Source organism: Agelaius tricolor, unplaced genomic scaffold (genome assembly GCF_023055355.1).
Source record: "Agelaius tricolor isolate 1412-34295 unplaced genomic scaffold, bAgeTri1.0.p SCAF_13, whole genome shotgun sequence".
Taxonomy (NCBI): Eukaryota; Metazoa; Chordata; class Aves; order Passeriformes; family Icteridae; genus Agelaius; species Agelaius tricolor.
The window spans coordinates 12,649,081-12,671,696 of record NW_027269273.1 but is presented as its reverse complement, the minus strand read 5'-3'; the positions used below and the strand labels follow the sequence as shown (position 1 = coordinate 12,671,696).

The following is a 22,616-nucleotide window of genomic DNA, read 5'->3' as shown; positions in this document are numbered from 1 at the left end:
CCATTCAAAGGAGCCACTACTGTGCAGTGATGACTGAAATTATGCAGCAGATGTGGGAGATGACTACCAAATACTTGTGTATTGCCTGTTATAATTAAGCAATAATGGTGTCAGAATGGTGCTTTACAAGGCAATAATCTGACTCCCAAGTGAAATCAAATGAAAAGCTGAAGGCAGTGTAGCTCATCTTGAGGCTGGATTACTGCTGAACAGCAGCTGTCTGGAGTCATTTCTGATACTGTGCTACAAGTGTTCAGAAATGCCAAGGGAGCCTGGTGGAGGGGACTAAAACAAAGCAGAATTCTCCTCTCTTATGCTGAGCTTTCCACTGTGAATGGTTTGCCTTCAGTCACTGTGCCTGACTTGCCCAGGTGTCTGAAGGAAGCAGACCTGCTGACAGGATTGCAGAAAATGACACTTGAAGATAGGTGAGAGTATTGCAGATATTATGTAAAAGTGAGAAAAGAAACTCAGACATGAAAAGCTGTGGCTTACTTAAGCTATTATGAATTCATTAGCATCTTAATGCTTAGACAAATGTCCTTAAGAGTTTTAGCAGCTTCCTTTCATTACTAGTTTTACCCTCATTTTCCCTACAACTTTGGAAGATAAGTCAATGACTACACAATGACTTGTACCTGTTTGAGTTAATTTTTACTAACTTTGGGGTGCAACCCTGGCTGCAGCTATTTGGTATGCTGCTATCACCAGGACAACGCCTGACTGCTTTGTGTGAGTTCTCAGGTGACTTTCTACTTTTATGTATGAAGAATAGTGTCCTAAGGGGATTTGAAAAGGCTTTAAAATACAAAATAAACCCCCAACCTTTACCATAATTCCATGCTGAAGCATTATTCAATGTGCTAACAAAAACTTAGAGTGAGAGCTGCTTTTGTCAGTGTCAAATTAGTATTTCCTAGGGGTCAAATGAAGCACAGCTGTCCATTGATGAACTTTGATTAGCCTTGTTAAGGGGGTAAATGAGGTGGTGCTGTAATTCATGGATGCCATCAGATGCCTCAGACACCACAGCACAGAGCCATTCCATGAAGATGGGTTTTTCTCAAATGGCCATTATTCATACATAAGAGTGGGAAGGAAAAAGGAGAAAGAAAGGGCACAACTCTTTTCTAGTTCAAAGTAACAGACAAATTAAATACTGAGACAGAGATGCTAAATAAACCTCTGCCAAGTCCCCTTTCACAGTGCTGTCTCTGGCAGCATCCACCCCTTGTCTGCAAGAAGAAGAGAAGGCTGGAGTCCTGTTTCCTCTTCCCCCTCTCCTGAGGCACTGACATTCTCATCCAGCACCCACATAAACATCTTTGCTGATGCAACACAACTGATGAACTTCCTTCACCTCACTCTGCTGTCCTAGCCCTGACTCACGCCCTGCTGTCAGACCTGTTGTTCTTCATTTTCTCTCTACTTGAATCAACAAAAGCACATCATACAACTGTCTTCCTGGTTCCTCCTGATTGTTCTCAAAAATATCTTGAAGTTGTGGGTTTAAAAACAATAAGCTTCTACTTCTACAGAAGTAAGACTTGACATTTGTACAAGCACTTTACAACTAATTCTCTTGCAGTTCTTGATTATGTTCTTCCTTCTGTCTATTGCTGTTAGCAGTGACTTTCTCAATGAACAAAAAGTGTAGGCTTTGTGAATGTTGGGAAAGAGCCAAAACTAACCAAAAACTCCAACAACCCCCCCTCCCCTGGCCCCATTGCCTCCCTCCAAAAAGTTAACACTCCTTGTTTTATTCCAATTCACTTTATCTGTTTGCTTTAGAAGGTTTTTTCAAGGCCTAGTTTTCTTCACAGGCTAGAAATTCAGAGCTTTTAAGACTGGTGATGGACTAGCTAGCAGAGCTCAAAGATAACTTCTTTGTGAAAATACTGTGCCTGTCACCTAAAACATTGCAATAAACTTTTTATTATTAGAAGCTGGGAATGAGGTGCTAAATAATAAACACCTTCACCTTGGCCAAGAGTACGTGTGATACAACTAGCTGGTGTGTCCTGCAGAACTTAGACATACAGAGTAGGGACAATGTACAAAGGATTGGAGTGTACAAAGTATGTAAGGTACAATGTACAAAGGATGGTCTGTAATTCATTATTAAATCCTCTTGAGCCATTCTAGTTACTGTCCTTTCTCCCTCTGCACCACGGTCATTTTTCATATTGCCAGGACTATTTTCTCTCTTCTTCTTACATGTGGTGATTAGATGTAGACAGTTCCTGCTAATGCACCATTAAGTCCATCAGGCAGCCTGTGTCCTGTGGTTACCCTGACAACCCAGCAAGTGCTGCTGTGGTTCATTTAGGAAATGCTGCCTGCAGGATTGCACAGAACGTGGCACAGTTCATGGGACACTTGACAAATGCTGCTTTAGCTCTTAACTTTTCTTTCCTTCCCACCCCTACCTCATCACATTGTGTGATCCTGTGAGCAATCTCCTTCAACTCTTTCATGGATTTTTCATCTTGGAAATCATAGGGGAAAGTTTCAGTCCATTCCTTCAGGAGCTGAATGATTTTGGCAGCGAAGGATTTTAGTTTTGCCTAGAAAGAAACAATGAGTTGATTACTGATCACAGACCTGTTTGACTGCAGATTAATTGGCTGATAAAGGTTCACAGAAATCTAGAGACACCCTTGAAAATACTTTGCATTAATAGTAAATGATGGGGACAAAAAAGAGCGTATTTGACTGTGCACTAGATTCCTAAATAGTATCATTAACCTCCTTTCATGGTGATGTCTCTTACCAAACACTGTGGAGACATTTTCAAGGTGAGTTTTTTAAAACCAGGAGGATGACAGAACAGTTCAAGTGACTTGTTTAACTGAAGTCCATGGGGTTTAAGCTGATGTCTGCCATCTGAGGCAGCAGTACTGCAGTGTTTGAATTCAAATGTGTACAGACCACAGTACTCTACCAACCATGTTCATGAGAAACATTCACAAAGACATTTCAGTTCTATAGAATTTATCAGACCATCCAGGCTGAGCTGTATATGAAATAAATGAATGACAGGAAAGACGTGTGCGTTCTCTCCGTGACGTCTCAGTCAAAACAGACTTTGACAATAAAAGGTACTGGCTTCTGTTCAAAACGCTATCAACCACAGAAAGGGCAGAGAGTATTTTTTTTTTCTTTTGGTTACCTGTGAATCTTGTAAGGTTTTTGATCAGTTAGACCTGAATTGGGTGCCAATTACTCCCCTCTCCATTGCATCAATGGACAGCAGCATCAACACATCCAAGGGAGCAGTCTTGTAAAATGGGGAGTGTGAGTGCTAAGAACTTGTAATGAACAAGAGGAATCAAACCTTAATTTAGGTTCTATTTATCCTCCTGCCCAGCTTGTGATGCACAGAGGAAAAAGAGGAAGCTCTGTTTGTGTTCCCTGCCCAGCTGTGTGAATGCAGAGGTCCCTGAAGGCAGCAGCTGCCGGTCCCCAGCACTGCCCAGCCCTCTGGGGACAGGAGGGCACTCAGCATGGCACTGCCACCTCAGGCAACTGCTGAAAGCCAGAGGATGTCTCCAAATGCTGCTAGCAGCTGCTGCCAAAACAGCATCTCATCATGGCATGTTCCAGTTTATCTAATCAAAACCAAAGGTCAATGAAATTAGGCTGGTTTTGTTTTGCCTTTTTTTTAACATCTCACCATTGTATAGTCAGTGATACTAATAATCTTTGCTAAGAACTTTGAAGTTAAACCATGCATGCTTCAATCCTCAATCTGACAATTAACCAATGCCTCCTTTTAAGTCTAGAGGGAATTTTCTTGGATTGTTTTGGTTTTTTTAAGACCTGCAAACTGCTAGCATGCATTTCCTACCTGTTTTTGTTGACAGCATTTAATTGATGCTGCTAATGAGACAAACACAGAATAGCTGCATAGGGAGGGCAAAACCAAAACATCCCCACTCTTTTTGCCAGCAGTGCCTTTGCATTCCTGCAAAGCAGTGTCTGTCAGTGCCCCTTGTGTGGAGCTTCAAGCTATTTCTCAGCAGTGTGGGACAGAGTTCCAGATTACAGCTGCCTGTACTCCAAGCTCCCACTGTCATCTGCCTTGGGGAGAAGACAATTTATACTTATTTGCCAGGAAATGCATGGAGCCTGACATTATTAAAAGAATAATCTGTAGGTGGTGATGGATGATTAATTAGCCAGGGAGTGCACTTCCATTCAATTAAAATGAACAGGTATGTGCCAACTCCACTTCTGTTTACCAAAAGCTGCTACAGAACTGTTTTTTAGTATTAATCATCTTGACTATCCTTTCTTTTTAACTTTTGGAACTGAAATAGGAGTAGTAAGGGCAGAAAGGTTTAAAAATCTCACTTTGGGGCCATGGCAAGCATCTCCATATGAACACTCAGTTCATAAAGAATTTATGGGTTGTCTAGACTGACCCCAGAAGCTGAAGAGACTAAATCAGTCATAGCTGATGCTTTTTTAATGCTGCTATGTCCAAGATTGCTCCTTAAAGACCAGGAGCCCACTGAAGAGGGAGCATTAGCTGTCATGATTTGAAGTGGGTGCAGCATAACACCAGGCCATATTTCATCAGTATTTTTAGGCACTGATATAGAAGGAAAAGGTTTGAAGGAGAAAAATGAAGCTTTGTTCTTGTAGTACTCAGCCAAATTACCCCAAATTATACTCCATGTACAGCTTAAAACACAGTGATTTATGAACACTGACTTCACATCTCTTGTGTCTATTTTTGAGTTGTTATGGTTTGCCCTCTTCTTATGCCAAGCCAGGCATGTTGCAAGACAAACTGCACTCCTCAGGTTTTAAAAAGCTCAATGTTTCATCAGATGCTCTTTAACACTGATGACAACAAGGTGTACACTTTCTGAGAGCAGTGCTAGGAGGCCTCAGTGCAGCAGAGCAGGGCATTTCTGTTCCATGTGCACTCTGATGGAGCCACAGCAGCGGGACAGGCTCAGGGCACGTGGTGGCCCAGATGGAAACCTCACTGATCTGGGGGCAGCAGCAGCAGCAGCTCAGTTTCCTTTCTACCATGGCTGCCATAAACCTACAACCCACTTTTCTCCAGCCCTGCTCCAGACATGAGCCTCCCCTTGTGAGGCCTGACAGAGTTCTCTGGAGTCCATGGGAATACTTCTCCCACAAACATTTCTTTGAGAAGAGAAATAACTCTATTAATTTAAGTGTTCTGTGGATTGACCCTGTTCCTGAGACAAAACAACTCCCATTTAGAAAGGAGGGCAATAGGAAAGACTTAATGGCAATGACCTGGTTATACGTATTTTTCCATTTTTAAAAAGGAGGACTTACTGGCAAAAAGATCCAGAAGAAATAGTAACTTTTAAAGGGATTGTATATCTATATAATTTGTTTTATATATATATATTTTATTTATATATATATACATGTTTTTGTTTTGTATATATATTTGTTTTGCCTGTCTATATATACATATACATCCTTTTGAAGGCTATATATATATGTAGACAGGCAAAACAAACTTCTATGTTCTCTTTTTATTTCTTACTTCTTTAGCTTGAGCCATATAAAATACTCAAGCTGCAGAAAAATTGTACCACAGGTGAAACAACAGGGTTTTTACCCACTCAATAATACTATACAAGGGATTTTCCCCTGATAATCTTGCTTGATACTTTCCAATCTCTAATGCACTTATGGAGAGTTAAATTTTTTCCTTTATGGTCAATCTTAACTACTGACTTGTATGTTATAATTGATGTCTTAAACTGTGAAATTCTTGCTTTATGTGAGTAGTTAAAAGGATTCTAGGCAGACTCCAAGACACCCCAGAGGGTTTTTCTTTGCAATCCACTTTTTCTGGTTTGTATTTCTGTAGAACTCTTTGGCTAGCCAGTAATGTCAAAACCAAGAGAATGATAAGGATTGTGGTGTGTAACCTCAAAACCTGCTTGCCATTTTTTCAGTTCAAATGCTATCCAGGCACCAAGTTGCACAGCTTATCTTAAGAGATTTGCATAAGCAAACTCAATCAGAGATGCTTTAACTGCTTTTTGTCAGCTATTTTGTGCTTTGCAGCCACTTAATTAGAAGGTGCTGGTAGCTGATGATACCTTAATGGATTATGACTGTGAATACTTGAGAGTATCTCAAATTAAGAGTTTGTATGCTGTATGTGAAATGAGATTTTATTTGTTGCCATGTAGAAAAACAAATGTTTGTAAGTGCTTGTGGCCAAACTATTCTGTAAAACATACAGGTGTTGGCAGTAGAGGGCAATAAAGCAGTAATTTGAGAGGAACGTCAGAAGTTCATGTATTGTTTTCCAAGAAGTTTGTGTTTAGAAGGCAGGAAAAATTTGCAGCTTATATTAAGGAGGTAGGAAGGGATCAAGGGCATAACAGAAAGGGCAGCCAGAAAAGCATGTAAATTAAAGCCACCTCCCAGAAGTGATTTATTGTCACCCTGCTGCTTGCTGAGTTTCCTGCAGGCCCATGTCCAAGGTGCCAGCAGAAGGGGAAGGTGTAAGAATGTAAGAGGAGCATATGTCAGTGCAGGTCACCATTTTAAATAAGTGCATCTCTTAGTTTTTGTGAGAGGTAACTCTTTGATTTACTGCTATACTGAGTTCAAACACCCCAGCAGCAGAGGTTATTGTTGACTCTAATAGGATGGTGAGGCTGAATGGAGAAAGGGATTTTCTGGAATCTGATTTTCCTTACTTGGTGAAAGCCCAAAAGTGCAAACCAGCTGATGGGCAGCTTCCATGGCACACACACACTGCTCCACCGACCTGCAGCTGCCTGGTGAGGCAGGACATAAGCCCAGCAAATGTGGCCAGCAAATGAGGTAAAGATACTTCAAAGAATGAGACCCAAATACAAGTGCATCCATCAACAAATCCCAGTTATGATTTCATATTATTCTTTATCAGTCTATTTAGCTTTACAATGAGGAGAGAGTGGAAAATAAATGACAGCACCACAAGTAACCGAGGGACATAATGGTCCATTTACCTTTTCTGCCTCAGTCCCCACTTCCAGCTGCTGCTTCTGTTTAATGCAGATCTGCCCCACTTTAGCCAGGAGCTCGTGTGGGTGAATGAAGACTCGTGAGCTCAGTAGGAAAGTGAAGATGTAAGTTCTCTGTGCAAGGAGAAAAAAGAAAGGAAAAGAACAAGTTGAAAAGCTTTAGCAAAACAAATGTGTCTTCCTTGGAAAAAGTAATCTGTAAACGATGAATGTAACTTTGCTTCATTTAAAATTTCTATAATTTTTCCTGTCTCCAGAGAAATGCAGGTCCTTTTTAGCTCTGTTGAGAGGAAATGCTATAGGCTTCAAGGCTGTTAACTGTGGGGTTTTCCAATTATCAAATGGTTTCCTTTTAAAATGCCAGACTCTGTGCTTAATTAGTCATCACTTACCAAAGCCACAACAGAAATACATCTAATGAAGGGTGTTTTGACTCTTAAACACCATTATTTAATGCTGCTTGCTTTCTTCAAGAGTGATTGATTGTATCTCACTGAGCTGCAGAAAACCATGTATATTCCAAACCACAGCTGTAATTTCTTCATGTATGGGGATTTTCATTCCTTTTCCCCCACAATCACTGACAAAAGTTTTCACTTAGACTGGGGGCACAGGACAATATTTTACTTTTAAGCTTGACTTTATTTATCTGGGTTTTGTTTCAGAATATGAACACTGCTAATAAATACCAACAATGAGGCTGTCTCATTAGAAATAGCCTCTCCATTGTAATTTAAAAGCTGTGATGCACTGTATGGTACTCTGGACAAGTATCCATTGTACCATATTCTGGATCATTTAATTGAAGTGAGGATGATTTTTTTGTCCTAGTCTTGGTCCAGTGCTTGAAGCTGGGCTGCTGCATTGGGCTGTAATTGCCTAATGACAGTAGCACCTCATAAGTAATTCCATTTTTCCCTCAGGCTTTCTGGTAAAATTTGGAGTAGGGAAATTATAGGGGATCTCCTTGACATTGTATTTCAATTAACCTTTGTTATGTTTGAAATGTGCACTGTTACTTTTTCCATGTTCTAGTGATGTGACTTTGCAGGACACAGCCAAGTGCATTTAAATAGTCACTGTGAGCTTGTACCACCTCTGGCTGGGCAAGTAAAGTAGAAGAGTTAAAATCTTAGGACCAGTTGTCTAAAATATGATATCTGTACTATCTGTGACCAAATTCTGCAGCTTGTAGTCTCTAAAACAAGCTTATAATTAAACAAGAATGGTATCTTTATGACCCCAAAGTGGTTATGTGCTATCTCTCTTTAATCAGACTAAAACATGCTGTTAATGAAAAATGTTTTCACTTCTCTAGTACTCAGCATGCCCTATAATACAAATTTAGCACTAATCACCAATTATCAGGGAAAAAGGAATTTTTTAAAAACAAAATAAATAACACTAACCAAAAGTCACAGTGTTCTGGGAGTGAATGAAAAGTATAATATTATTAAACACATATTTAAACATACAACTCTGTCCTTCTGAAGGAGTGTAATGAAAGTACAGAATGTACAATGTGATACAGCAGCAGTGATTCCTAAACTGATGTGTTCCCTACTCAGAATGAAACAACAGAAAGAACTGTGTTGGGTTGTGAGATCTGGGGTGTGTGTCTTTAACTATGCCTACTTTAACTATCCTCTGTTTCACTTTCTATCTCATGTGTTCATTGTTGTCCCTGAACTCAAAGCTGTGAGTCTGGACTATGTGGAACAGGAATTTAGCTGTTGGGTGAGTCAGCTGTCACTGGGTTGTGTGAATTTTTTTTTTTTTTTTGCACTGAAGACTTGAAGCAGCCCTCACTTTTTACTGTATTTTGCATTTGAGAGATGAGATGGGTGGGGAGGAAAAAAAAAAAAAGGGAGGTGACATTCTGATCCCTTCCCCACATTCTTGCTTTGGGAGTTGCGAGGGCCTGGCTGAGAGATGTCAGTAGCAGGGAACCACAACTTCAGCCACACTGCCCTGGCAGTGACCTTTGCTCTGATAAGCTGGAACACATTGTTTTAAGCAAAGATGTAATTTTGCTTCTCACAGTAATTCTAGAGTTGGTCTCCTTGGTGGAAGCGTGTGTGATGTGGCACAGTGTTTATCCAGAGGGACTCTGAGAAAGGGCCACTCACAGCATCATTTTCCTGCTGTCACACAGCAAGAAAAGTGTCACGTGACCTGTGCTTTTATTTGGTTCCTTTGATAATGTTTTATAGGATGTCCATAAAAGTTTTGAACTGGCAAGATACAGGAAGATCCAGGCCATGACAGTGTGTACTTTCCATTTTAGGCTTGCTGATGTGTCTCTGTAATTAGTGATAGCTGTACTGGACCCATGCAACGCTTTTTCAGACAACATCAAACTTTTAGATTTCAGAAACAAGTTATCATTCCTTCTGGAATCCATCTACTCTATTTTTATTCCATTTTAAAAGTCATTTGACTGGAACTAGGTTCATTACTTTGGAAAACAAAATTGTTCTACTGTGGTCAATCAAGATATGCTGGTTTACACCATATTGGTATCAAATGGAGGGGTTTTGATACTTTTATTACTGACACAGACAAGGACTACAATTAAGAACCAAATGAAAAATGACAGCAGTACTGACCCCCCATTTCCTTGTCTCTCTGCTAGTAGCCACTCCTTATCCAATAAAGAAATTTCAGACTGAACTAAGCCATGCATTTAAGGTTAGTGCTAGGTCTCAGGGGCTAGAACACAGTTGTTTCGGATAGTAAAGATTTCATACTAATTAGTATTTCATACTAATGTCATATGTACAGAAGCTAAATGTTATAACAGTGTAAAAACCTACAGCTTCTCAGGCAGTCCTCTAGCCATGAAGAGGATGGTTTGGAGAAGGAAATTTACCTCTGAAGCTAGCTAGTTTGATACAGAATGATTAAAAAATGCTTCCATAAGCTATAAGAGTGAAAGTTAAGCTCCATTTATCCTAAAAGTGACAGGTATTTGGGAGGAGAGGCAAAAAAAAAATCCTTTCTGCAGTTGGGAGAATGTAAGTAGACACAAAAGGGGCTTGTGCTTTGCAAGAGAATAAGAAGCCAGATTCCTTTAGTGCCTAAAGTTGTTGCTAAGAGATGAGCTGAATTATATTAAAAAAAAGAAGAGTGTGAGTGCACAAGACTAAAGAAGGAATTGTTACTCTCTGACCCAAGAATGCACTGATGACTTCTCGAGGCGGGGAAAAAAAAATAAAATTTCTCTGTGTGCACTCACTGCTCATTCTGGAACTTTGTGTTTGTGAAATATTTTCTTCAAATATTTTCTTGCTTGGGCACAAGGGTTGCAGACTGGTACATTCCATTCCTAACCTCCTGAACTCCTCTGTCTCATGAGCATACATTTCCCTATGTGCAGAGCAAGTCCCCGCACACAAACAAGACCCAGAAGAGCAGCACACTAATGCAGGCACTTATCTTTCCTGTCCTCCCTTGCCTGTCTCGTGCTCTGCCAACATGGCAAACACATTTTTGTTCTGCCTCTGTAACCAGCACAGAAGGACACAGTGTGTTTGCTCTGTCCCCACTCCCTCTTTGCTGTGATCAGTGTGCACGCAGGCAGCAATGCCTTCCGAGCACTGTGCTCAGGTGTAGTCATCAGAAAACTTGGGTGAGTATTACAGTTTCCCACTGTGTCACTCTGAAAGAAGGTAACCCCTGCTCTAATACTGCCACTGGCTTCTCTGGGTGATACCTTGCTGCCTTTCTTTGGATGAGTAGCCAGAGTTAAGACTAAGAGGTTTTGATACTTCTCTCTTGAACATACAGGACTGGCTGCTCTTCTGACAGGATATCAGCTTAAATGGCTACCCCCAACCCTCTGTGGCAACTACCCTAAAACCACAAATGAGCATGAAATGAAGTATAAACATGTAACTGAAGGGAAATAGAAAACTTGGGCTTGAAGATAACTCAAATACAGCTTCTTTTTTATGTTGTTCAGAGCTTAATTGTCTACTCATTTTATAATTAATCCTTTCACCTAAACTGGGTGATGTGGTTTAACTAAAGGTATGTGTTGTGCTATAGAGGAGATGAATTTGGTTCATTGCTGCTGTTCATCTCTCTTTCCCTGGAGTTACCCTTGACTGCTTCTGTTGGATGTTCAGCTGTGAGCCTGCAGTCTGTTTAACCTGCAGGGTGGGGTCCATGGCTGCTTGCTTTGGAATGCACTCTTGCATGGCATATGAAGGGAAAGCATCACAGAAACTAGCAGCATTCCAAAGTTGTAGACCCCTTACTCACTTCCTGGAACCATTTTTAGAGTAGATGTGTTATAAATAGATTTCATGTTGCAAGGTACAATAAGAGATGTGCATTAGCAGCTACCTAAAAAACTTTGCTACACTTCTGAACTACAAGTAGCAAGTAACAAGATTCGTGTATCAGAGGAAAGAGAAGGAACAGACTCCTTGGATTATCCTAAAGCTATTCATTCCACTGTTATACCACACCAGCTCTACCCACTAGTTTCTTCTGTGCATCTGTTCTACAATATGTATTTGGGGTGTGGAATGGAGATTTAATGTCTAACAATGGTTATCCCTCTGAGTCTTAGAAAGGATTTGGTACTAGCAGCACAATTGTATGTTAGCCATGTTTAAATATAAGGTTTAGGATTACTTTTGAACTGGAATAGTCAACCATGCTTGTTTTGCTTTTTTAATCCTAGACTGATGATTGATGGCAATTTTGCACATTCCCACTGAACTCTCACATAGAGAGTCCCTTTTTGTGGATGATGATGATTGTGAGGATGTGTGGTGTTATTTGTGAGAACTTGGAGGGACTTTATTGTGATTTAAATGAGACCACAATAAAACATTCTGCACAAATTAGACTGAGAAATATACAAGATATAGCATGGCTCACTACAATAAACATTAAGTTTGGCATACAAGTTAATATTTATTGACTGCAGTTTCCTGCTCCCTTGTTAGTTTTTCAAAGTGCTGTGATATTTCTGTAATAGCTGCTGCTTTTTCAGAGCTCAAATAGAATATAAATTATATAGACCCTCTGATCTTTGGCCACTTGTTCCAATAGCATCTTTCATTAATGGGCACAAAGAATAATTTTAAGTGATGAAGTGGTATCTTAATACCCTAGGTTCAAATTCTTACTGCATACCCTAGAGTTCCATATAGGTAAGATTCACTTTGAGGACTGCACTGAGGATGTTCAGCCAGTTGCAAAATCATTTTCAGGCTTGAGAACATACATTATTACAGCACTGGCCCATTAAAATGTCTTTGGAAAGAGAGTATTTTAATTAAAATCTATTTTAGGTTGTGATTTTTTTTTTCTGATGGCCTAACTAGGATATGCATAGAAAATTAAGGGGAAAAATACTAGAGCTGTTTTCAGGTCTGTTTCCCTAGGTAGGACCTGGTTAGTAGTTAATCTTGGCTGCATTAGAGCTAAAGCAGCTTAGAACTATGAAAATTCTGTGGCTAATGCTGCTTTTAATTGGTTCTTAAGGCACCCATTTGAGTTCAAGATGGCTTTATCTTTCTAACAAGTGCTCTCATTTAGAAACAGAATATCCCTATTGAGCAACATCTTTAATGAATGAATATTGCCAGTAAAATAAATGCATCTTTAGCCTACATCTCAATCTTGAATCAGACAGAGGTAGTATTTCATGACAAAGCAACAACTCAGATATTAATGCAGTATGGGAGTACTAAACCATGGGAGTAAAAAAAAAAAACCTTTTGGTGGGTACTTACATCTGGGTAATAGTCCATGGTGGGCACCAGGCGCTCTATCAAGGCCTCCAGTGATCCAGAAACAAGGTTCCCATCCTGGTAAACAGGGTCCACACATCTCTCTCCCATGTCTGGCTGCACTTGCCCACTACAACTGGAACCAAGCATGCTGGAAAATATTGGCGTCTGGGGCATAGTTTCCTGCAGAAGGGCAAAGAAAGGGAGAGAGGGTTAAGCTTTCTTGCGGGATGTCTGATGTGTGGGTTTTACAGAGGCATACATTAAACACAATTACGGTTTTGACTGAAGGCAGCCTCAGTGTTCGAGCTGAGTTCTGAATCCAAGCAGTCTGCAAGCTGGTCTTTGAAATGGACTTTAAACTATGTTTCTAAACCTGTAGATGCATGAGTTATAAGAATTTTCCTCACTGCACTTCATTTCTTCCTTCTCCCCAGTTTTTCCCAGGTTCTTGATGCATAAAACTAGACAGAGATGAAAATACAGAATGCTTTCTGAATTTCCAAGATACTCAAGTGGTGCCTTGCTGAGCAAATAAACAAATACTAAGCCTTAATGTTCCCATTTTTACTCATTTTGAAGTCAGATCTTTGGCCAAAATACTTCACTTGTGATGATAAATCCTTCACCACTTCTGTAGCTAGATGTAATCCAAGTCTCTGCGCAAGTGCATCTTGTGCATGTAGGTATCACTGGAAACAGCAGGGGATATCCTGTCTGATCAAAATTGCCATTTTTTTTAAAACATGTACATGAAACCAGGAACTGGGTGACATATACTGTCATATACAAGCCTAATTTAAACAGTCTCTTTGGAGATCTTTGCTTAGGATACAAACCTGTTGTTGCAACACAAAAACCACAGGAAGGTTTAGGCTTTGCACCTCCCTTCCCTTGACCACAATTGTATCGCTGTACCGCAGCCTTTGAGTAAACTCTAGGGGGGTTCTTGTTTGTTTTAAATTGGCTACAGCTTAAATCTTTGCAGAAGGCTAAACAGAACATCTTGCTGCTGTATGTAAAGGTTGAAAATGTTATTCAGCATCAAAACAGTTCCCCCTGGCTGCTGAAATAGTCAAGACTGTTTAGGAGATCAAGTGCAAAGAAGGCAGCATTAACTCTTGAGCTGCTGTCTCACTGTCTCTGAAAGAGACAAGATATTGACATAGATGGAAAGCACTTATGTAGATGAAAAGGATTAGGCCATTATCGGCACCTTTAACCTGACAGCTGTTTCTAACTGCGCTCATCTCCTGCACTTAAGTCTTCTCCTGAGCAATTTTTTAATGCAAGGCATATTTTCCCTCTCAAACTCTCCAAAGTCAATCATTCATGTTTACAACTGGAATACAGAACATTTTTCTCCTCTTAGGCACTGATAAATGCTAGGTGCACTGTGAGGAAAAAAATACCAGTATTAACAGAACTTGTTTATCAAAGTGACAGATTTACTTGTGTGACGCTGATAAGTAGAACTGTTTTGTGGCTTTTACCAAAAGACCATTGCGTACATACGTGATAAGAGGCATAAGGGAAGTGTAATTCCCTGTAAGATAAATATAGGAGCTGTTTAATAGCAACCAGGGAGACCACAAAGAGGAATGGAGCTCCGTTTCACAAGTTCAGGACATAGAGTCCAATAAAATAGAAAATCCAGGATCAAATGTTATATCAAAAGAAATGAAAAATGACAGTTCTGCACAAAAGCACATTAAGGTTACTTGGTATTTTACAGATTTATCTGTTAGGCCTGAGCTTTGCAGTACATAACACCAAGAAACGGCTGAAGCTAACGGCTTTGCTATCTGTACTATGTAACTCGCCAGTAATTTGCTTTTTTCCCTTTTAAGGTCCATAGCAATACAGCCCCAAGCTGCTGCTCAGGATGGTCTGGCTGTGATGAGCACTTCTGGCCAACAACTTGAAGTTGCACAGGGCTTTTAAGCGAAGCTAACCACTAAACAAATCCCCACTGAAAACGATGCTTTAGCGGGAAACGAACCCCGCTTTTGCCACCAAGCCTTTTAACTCTTTAAGGCGCTCGTTGTTCCACCAGTTCGGTTTTTAAAGACCCCTCTGGGGCGCAGCCTGTACCGCTCCCCGCCGCCCTGGCTGTCCTACCGGGGCTGCTGCCGCATCCCGCGGTGCCACCGCGCTCCCGGGGCTGTCCCTGCGGGAGGGCAGCGGGCACAGCGGGGCACGGTGGGCACAGCGGGGCACGGTGGGCACAGCGGGCGCGCTCCGCCGCCGCCACCCCGCGATCCTGGGGCGCTCTCCGCGCTGCCCGTGCCCCCAGCCCCGCTCCTGGGGCGGGAGCGCTGCGGCAGAGCCCCGCCGCACCTGCCGCCGGCCGTGCCCTCCCTGCCGCCGGCCGTGCCCCGGGAGCCGCTCGCTGGCGTTCTCCGTGCGGCGGGACCCGGCGGGGCGCTGGCTCCGCCGCAGGGGCAGCTCCGCGCCAAACCCACCCGTGCCCTCCGCGCTTACGGGGGCTCCCGCCCGGCGGCCCCGGCCCCGGCGCTCACCCTCATCTTCCTGGCGCGGCGCTCCCGGCGGGCGGGCGGGCACCGGGCCCGGGCTCTGGGCTCTGACAGCCCCGGCCGCCCGCCCGCCGCTCCCGCCCTCCCGCCTGACGTCAGGGCGGCCGCGGGGCCCCGTTGGCTGAGCGGCGGCGGCGCCCGTTCAAACGGGGCCGCGCGGGGAGGGCGCGCCCGGCGGGGGTGGCCGAGCACCTTTCTGCTGGGAACGCTCGGTGTTTCCGCGTGGTTTTGGGTGGGAGGGTTGGTTCCCTCTCCCCCCCGCTTTTGTCTTTTGGTTTGTTTGGTTTTTCCCTTTTCTGTGTTTTCCCCCCCAGACACGCGTTCTCCAGCCGCCAGCCCGCCCGGCTCCCCGCGCTGCCCCCGCGTGTGCCGGTGCGCAGGGAGCGCTCCCGGGGCCGGGACGCGCTGCTCCGGGAGCGCGGCCGCCCAGCCCTGCCCGCTGATAATTGATTTTATTCCTCTCTCGGTCGGAGTTTCTCTCTTCTAGGTGCCTGAGCCAGTCCTGGGCTTGTCCCGAGCCGGAGGGCTGGCGCGGGACATGCCCCTCTTGTGTCACACACGGGCACGGGGCCTGTCAAGAGTCTGATCTCCCTCGGAAAGGCTCCGAGGTGCATCAGTCTGCCCCACAGAGTCCCTCACGGGAGCAGCTGAGGGCTGCCATCTTTTCAACCTTTCCCCACACAAGCAAATCTTTCTTGTCCTTGACAATTTTACTTGAATCGGGATTGGTTTAGTGGTTGCTACATTGTCTCCAGTCATTATTTAGGTTTATTTTTGTTATTCAAATTATTTATTCAATTGCCGTGTTTGAATATGTAGCTTGAATATGTAGCAGAAGGCTTCTCTAGTTTCCATGGTGATTAATGTAGGAAAAGCCTTTTTGGAAGTAGGTACGCCACTCAAGGTAGGTGGGCATGGCAAATGAATTTGGGCACATGCACGTACTCGGGAGTGTAAGGAATAGATTCATGATTGCTCACGATTTGAGGACAAGCACTGTCATCCATCCTAAACACATCTTAATTTTAGAAGGATATGTAGCTACTCATCTTTACTGCTTGCTTACTAAATTCCTTTTTGGCTTCCAAATTCTAACAGTTCTGCTATAGAGATTATTTTCCTTATTTAAAATGAGTTTTTCTTTTAAACAACTACTAGAAAAGTCACGTTTTTTTCCCCTCCTGCCAAGTCTGCTTTGCTGTTAGTCTCAATCCTGGCTCTTAGCTCTACTCCACAGCCTTTAGAGTGTGCAGGTGCTGTAGCAGATCTGATGCCTGTTTATGGTGAGGCTCTGATCAGTTACAGCCCCCTGCCTGCCGTGGACACTGAGCAAGTTCCAGGCAGCAGTCCTGGGCTGGAATCCAGGGAGTGGTGTCTGCACTGCCACTGTGTAATGGTCAGGTAAATGTAAGGGTAACCCACAGCAGAGTGAGAGACAAATTTTGTTAAGTCTTGTTCAAACACCTTGAAATTCTTTATAAAAAGTTATCAAAAGCAGAAGGTAAGGACTTGTAGGCTCTCACTGTACAACATGGTAGTATTTCTTTCTGATTGCTATGAATATCTTTCAATACCTCTTCTAGTATTTATGGCTAGGAGCAACACCAGCAAGCCTGCAAATAAGTATGCATGAAAAACAGGTATTGGATTTCATTCTGTTTCTGTGCTAATCTGTTTTCCAGCCTTACTCAAACATTTGCTGAGACTTTTAGAAGAATATGTCCATTAATCTTAGCAAAACATACCTAGTTAATTGAGCTTTAGTCAGAGATTCAATCTGTTGTAAAAACAACCCCTGATCTTTTTGTTTGTTTGGGGTTTTGTTGGTTTTAGTGACATCAGAAATTAGATCTGTCTTGTCAGTGGAACTAAGAAATGTAGGAATTAAGATAAAATTAAGGAAAACGATGCTAGCTAGGCATGCTCTCTCTTCTCTGAGACGTGTATCTATTCTGTGGTGTTTTTCCATATTTCTACATTCAGTAGTCCAGCAGAGGCTGTTTAGACTTTTTCTATGTGTATGTAAAGGAGCATATGCATGTATATTTCTTGTTGATAAGCATATAAACAAGAAATGTAAACATATACATTTAAACATACACATATAAACATACACATTTGTATGTTTATACAAATGTTGGGGGGTGTGTTAGGATAAAAGCTCAGTAAAATATCTTCTCCTTTCCTAGGATACATGATGCTTGGTTTTGGGGACACTGTGTTGTGCAGTCTTGTTGGAAAGGTAGTTTTTACAAATCAGAGGAGCTGAAGGCCTAAATTCAGCTTGTACAGCATGTAGCAGATGAATCATGTTATCATTTTATTTCATTTCATTTCCCTTCTGTAAAGTGTGGATGATGACCTTTAGCTATCTATATTCTGAGTGTTGAAATCTGTTGATACAGAAACTCTCTGAGGTCTAATTGTTTTTGTAGTTATGTAAGTTCTGTTCCTCAGCAAATTGCTTGCATTTCGAAGATGTTTCCATCAGGCATTGCCTCATGTTGCTGGTGGGTGAACCCCAGAGCAGTTTAATCAGCAGCAGAGCCTGTTCTCGTTCTGTGGCTTGCTTTTGAGGTGACAATGCTGTGGTTCACTTGAGCTGGGCAGAGCAGCATCTTGCTGCAGAGTGAGTCAGCAGCAGCCATGCCGTGCCTGCCTCACCCTTCAAGGTTGCTTCAGCCCCTCTGGCACTGGCCAACACCACCCCAGCACGTTCCATCACCTTGTGATTAATGGCCTGGATTGACACTTGCAGTATTTGGGTTCTGTTCTTGCTCGTGCTGTGGACATTAGACTGACAAATTTTTTTAATCTCGCTGTGCCCTCAGTATTCATCTGTGAGATGCTGATAAGGTATTTTCATGCTGTTGCACTTATTTTGTATGTTTTTATATTTGGGCGGTAAGATTTTGCTTTATTGTGTTGGGATACAGTTTCCAGTACAGTTACATCTCATCTTCAGTGGAAAATTGCTGGTCAATAGCTTGGTAAAAACAAGGAGTTGTAGCAAAGAAAAATGGATGAAAATAAAGGAGAGATCAGTTTGAGAGTGAAGACTATAAAGAGAGTCAGGGAAGAAGAAATTTGAGTTTTTTCTACTGGTCTTAGATGACAACATTTTGGAAACAACTTGTTCAAATGTGCCTGTGTGTGCATTTAAAATGTAATTGTAGTTAAGAAAAGTCAGTCATTAAAAATGTCATTAATGCTGATCTGAGGCTACAAAGTCAATTATAAAGGGACTCTCCTAGAAATGCTGTCCTTGGAGCTTTCATTGTCAAGCTACTCGAGTCCCTCACTTGGTCACTTCCACACAAGTCTGTTAATAATGAATCTTTGGTTTCGTTTAACAGAGTGTGTCAACATGCTTTAAAGCCCCAGCATCTGCATTGTAGGAAACAAAGAGGGACAAAGCCACAGAAATTGGCATTGAAAATGAACCTAATTTTGTATGGCATTGTTCATAGTGTTGATTAAATACCAACACAGGGTCGAGTCTTCATCTGTCCATTCCCACCCTTTTATGCACACAGTAGGATGAATCCAGCACATTGCTTAGGTCTTTGAAGCACTGCTGGGTTTATGCCTAGCCTTGTTTCTAACTTGGGGGATGTCTGAGCTGTTCCCCAGAGCTCTCCAGAGCTTTTTCAAGTGGCCAGGGTACAGAGGGTGACAGTGTGTGCATGTTACATCCTCTTCCCCTGGTGCATTGTACCCACAGAGCCGTGCAGAAACCCTGCTGCATGCCTACCACCTTTGCAGGTTACAGCACAGGGTTCTGCTTCTTGCCATTGTGCAAGGCTTTAAGGCATATACAGCTTGGTACTGTCATTTAATACAGCAAAATAATGCTGTATTAAAAATGGGTGTTATAGTCATGGCTTTTATGGATTGATGGCCTTGGCTGTAGACTGAGCCCTTTTATTTGGACTTGAGATGAGGAATTTGTCCAGGAAGTGCCATTAAACTCCAAAACAGTGGCCTTAGATAGGGTTTTTATATGGGCACATGTTAATAGGGATCATTTGTAAGACTTCATAATTAAAGGAGTAGAATGGAGTTAGAGCTTCAAAGCCTCAGGTGGCTGTGTTCAAAGAGCTTTTGGGTTCTGGTCTCGTTCATAGGGCTGCACAAGTGTTCAAGGTTTCCTTATTGTACACAAATTTTAAGATTTAAAAGCTGTTCTCAAACCACTTTTCGATGAATTTGAAGACTTCTAAATTTCAGAGATTGATGCTGCAGGATAACTTGATGGTGCATTAATAACTTGGCAGCAGATGGGAGTGGGAGGAAAGAGTTTCAAATTGTGGTTCTGAACTGAGCAAAGCTTTATAAGCTTGAAGCAGGGTTGAGCATGCTAGCCAGCAGTCTTTGATGATTACTGACCATGCCTTTGTCTCCCTCTCTCTGACCTGGGGCATGAGGAATCTTTCCACATAATAGTTTTGTCTGAGCCGATGAGTATTGTAGTTTGAAAATGGCATTTTCCATTTTGAAAATGTTTTGCTGAAGGGGTCCTGACCAGCTCTACCCCTTAGGTATCCAGCAATTTTAAGAGCAAACCAAGATGAAAATACAGGAGCAACTTAAGATGTGGTTTGTTGCTATGTCTGTTCTCAGTTCTGTCTGAAAGGGGAAACTGGTTGTGAAAATTCTGTTCTGTATCTGTGGAGCAAACTGTGTTTTCACTGCCATAAGGGCAGCTCTGTGACACCACTGACAATAACTCTTTGCTGGGCAGGGTGAAACCGATTTTTCCCTGATGCTGGGTCCTGTAGCTCCTCCTTGGACTGAAAGGAAAGGTCTTCCCCAGGATTTAGAGAGGACATGGTGCTAATCCCCAGGTATTTTAGTGCCTCTGCCAAAATAACAGATTTAACATAACCTGACATGAGTTGCCTATGTTACTGCTGTGTGGCTGTTAATTAACAACTGAGATTTTAATGGCTATTTTGGCACTGCTGCCAAAGGAATTCCACTAGGCTGTTTAATTCCTGGTTTTCATAGATTCTCTAGTCACAGAAATCTGTAGTTTTTAGGAATTATCTTGCCTGCTGATTAAGATTTAAGGAACATTCAGTTAGGAAGCAACTGGATCAATCAGCTTTGATTAAATAAAATACAAATATAAAGGGTTGATACTTCTGCTTTGCATCAAGGATGTAACAAGAGATCCCTTACAGGAGTCTGAGGACCTCAGCTCATTTAAAGGCAGAGGAGATTTAGTCAGAGTGAACTAAAGGAAAAGATGGCAGAGAAGGATGTAGGCTGGGCCTGCTCTGCTTAAAGGAGCTGCTAGAACTTGTTGTACATAAATGGCAATTTGTGTGTTTTCAGGAGCTGATGGAGCCTTCTCAATTTTTTTAAAGAAAGGGCAGAAAAGGCAAAATCCCCCTATTTAAATGCTTTTAATGTTTATGATTCAGTCTGATTTTGACTCCAGCAAGGAATAACAGAAGCATGTTAATTTAATTGGCACTCTTTATATTAATTTTATCTCAGGCCTTTTTAAGTTGACTATTTAAAAACAACTGTTATTCTATTTTAAATTGGGCTCAAGGCTGGGTTCAAGATGAAGGAGTCCTGGACTTATCCTAGCTATGGTGTCCTTTACTTGCATATTCATGCTTGCTGTGACACCAGCAATTCCAAGACACTGCCACTGAGCAGAAAGGGAAAATTAATTATGCCAAAGAGGAAGCATGTACATACATCAGCAATTTGGTGCCCAGGGGAAGAAAAATCTGCATGTCTGCTGATGTCAATCTTCTTGATATGGTATTTTTGTAAATGCACGTGGGTTGCTATTTCTTTTTAACTAGCTCAACAAAAAATGAGTTTATTTTTAGTGTTATAAGCTTCGGGGCATCACAATTAACAGATCAAAATTGCCAGTTTGATTAGTCAACCTTCTGTTTGCTTTAGCAGCAGCTATGACAGTGACATTGTTAGCATTCCCACAGGTATTTTGGAAGATTCATTACAATCAGTTATGGGATCCATTTTTTCTCCCCCAGTTTTCATTCTCTTTGGTTCTACAGATTTCATTTTTGAGCTGATGGAGAGAAGTTCTGGGCTGATGAGCTCATTTGCAGTAACTCATCTGCAGCTGGAGTAGTTTAAAAGCATTTCTATTAAATATGTGATGTGTCTTGTCTTACCTGAATTACTGCAAGTAATTCAGTTCCCATGAACATCTATTGCTTGGACTCCTTTTGCTGACACTGCCAAGAAGTTCATCAGCAGTTTTGGGGGGAGTTTTACAGTAGTCTGAAGTCTACTTGTTTTGCAGGGCTCTTAATTGCTGTTGGTTTAATTCTAATGTCTTTATTTGGAATAGAATCGAGGTGTGGTAATCTTGACAGTATCTTGAGGAAAATATATGGAGAAGTATTGCAAAAATAGTTAAATATGGTATAATTTTAGCAAAAGGCTGCCATCAAATTAAGTAATCAAAATTAATTTTTAAGGAAGCATTCTGATGACTAACAAGAGCTAGTGAACAAATGGATGAGCACCCAAGCTTAATTAGGTTTATCCATAAGTACTTTTCTCTCACCTACAGTGATTTTTAGCATAGTTTGGGAAGGACTGACACTATCACATCACAAACTGTATTCAATTGCTGCTGGCTAGTACAGAACAGAGGTTATTGTTCCATATATATGTATGTTTATCCTTTTTACATATCCTAGGACACAGTCTCAGGTTATTCAAGCATAAACTATTGAACCTGAAGCTCTAAAGTAGCATGGCTCTATGTGGCCAAATTTGCAGTGGGTTAGGCTGAGCACTGTTCTGCAGGTGAACAAACTCCCAGCTGTAGATACATAAATGTTGAAAGTAAAAAAATAAATTAAAAAAATTATCTGTGTACTAGTGATATTAAGTGATCAATTACTTAATCTTCTGTTTTACTAAAGCATCTTGACATGAATCAGTCAAAGAATTCACATGACTGAGCTACTTTGGCCCAAACCTTTATGAAAGTATCTTTATAAGGACATAAATGTAAATGTACTATAAAGGAAAGATTTCCTGTCTTCCTGGAGTTTTTATTTTCCCTGTGGTCTGTGCCAGTCAAGCCACAATCCAAATAGCTGATGGTGAAAAAGCATTGTGGTCATTGAACCTGTTTGCTTTGACACTCACCTAAAAGTTGGCTAAGTCATAGGATAACAAGTTTCAATAGTTTCTTATAAATAGTTGTATTTTTTTAGGGGCAGGGGGAGCACTTATATTTTTTGTCAGGAGGATATTATTGGATTTTTCACCCTTTTCTCTGTCTCTTTCAAGTTTGTTGT

At 41.6% G+C, this 22,616-nt stretch overlaps 1 protein-coding gene across 3 annotated transcripts in view; it reads right to left on the bottom strand.

Annotated features, from left to right (window-relative positions):
- RASGEF1A (RasGEF domain family member 1A) overlaps window positions 1-22,616 on the bottom strand; it is a 144,763-nt gene that overhangs the window by 9,969 nt on the left and 112,178 nt on the right. For 2 of the 3 annotated variants that reach the window (XM_071438760.1, XM_071438762.1), the window contains 3 exons: window positions 12,776-12,955; window positions 7,008-7,136; window positions 2,430-2,567 (listed from right to left, as the gene is read on the bottom strand). In XM_071438760.1, the coding sequence (XP_071294861.1) occupies window positions 2,430-2,567; window positions 7,008-7,136; window positions 12,776-12,955 (447 nt within the window). Of the gene's footprint in view, window positions 1-2,429; window positions 2,568-7,007; window positions 7,137-12,775; window positions 12,956-15,294; window positions 15,451-22,616 lie in introns of those variants that run through there. The other variant, XM_071438761.1, reaches the window with a different exon arrangement.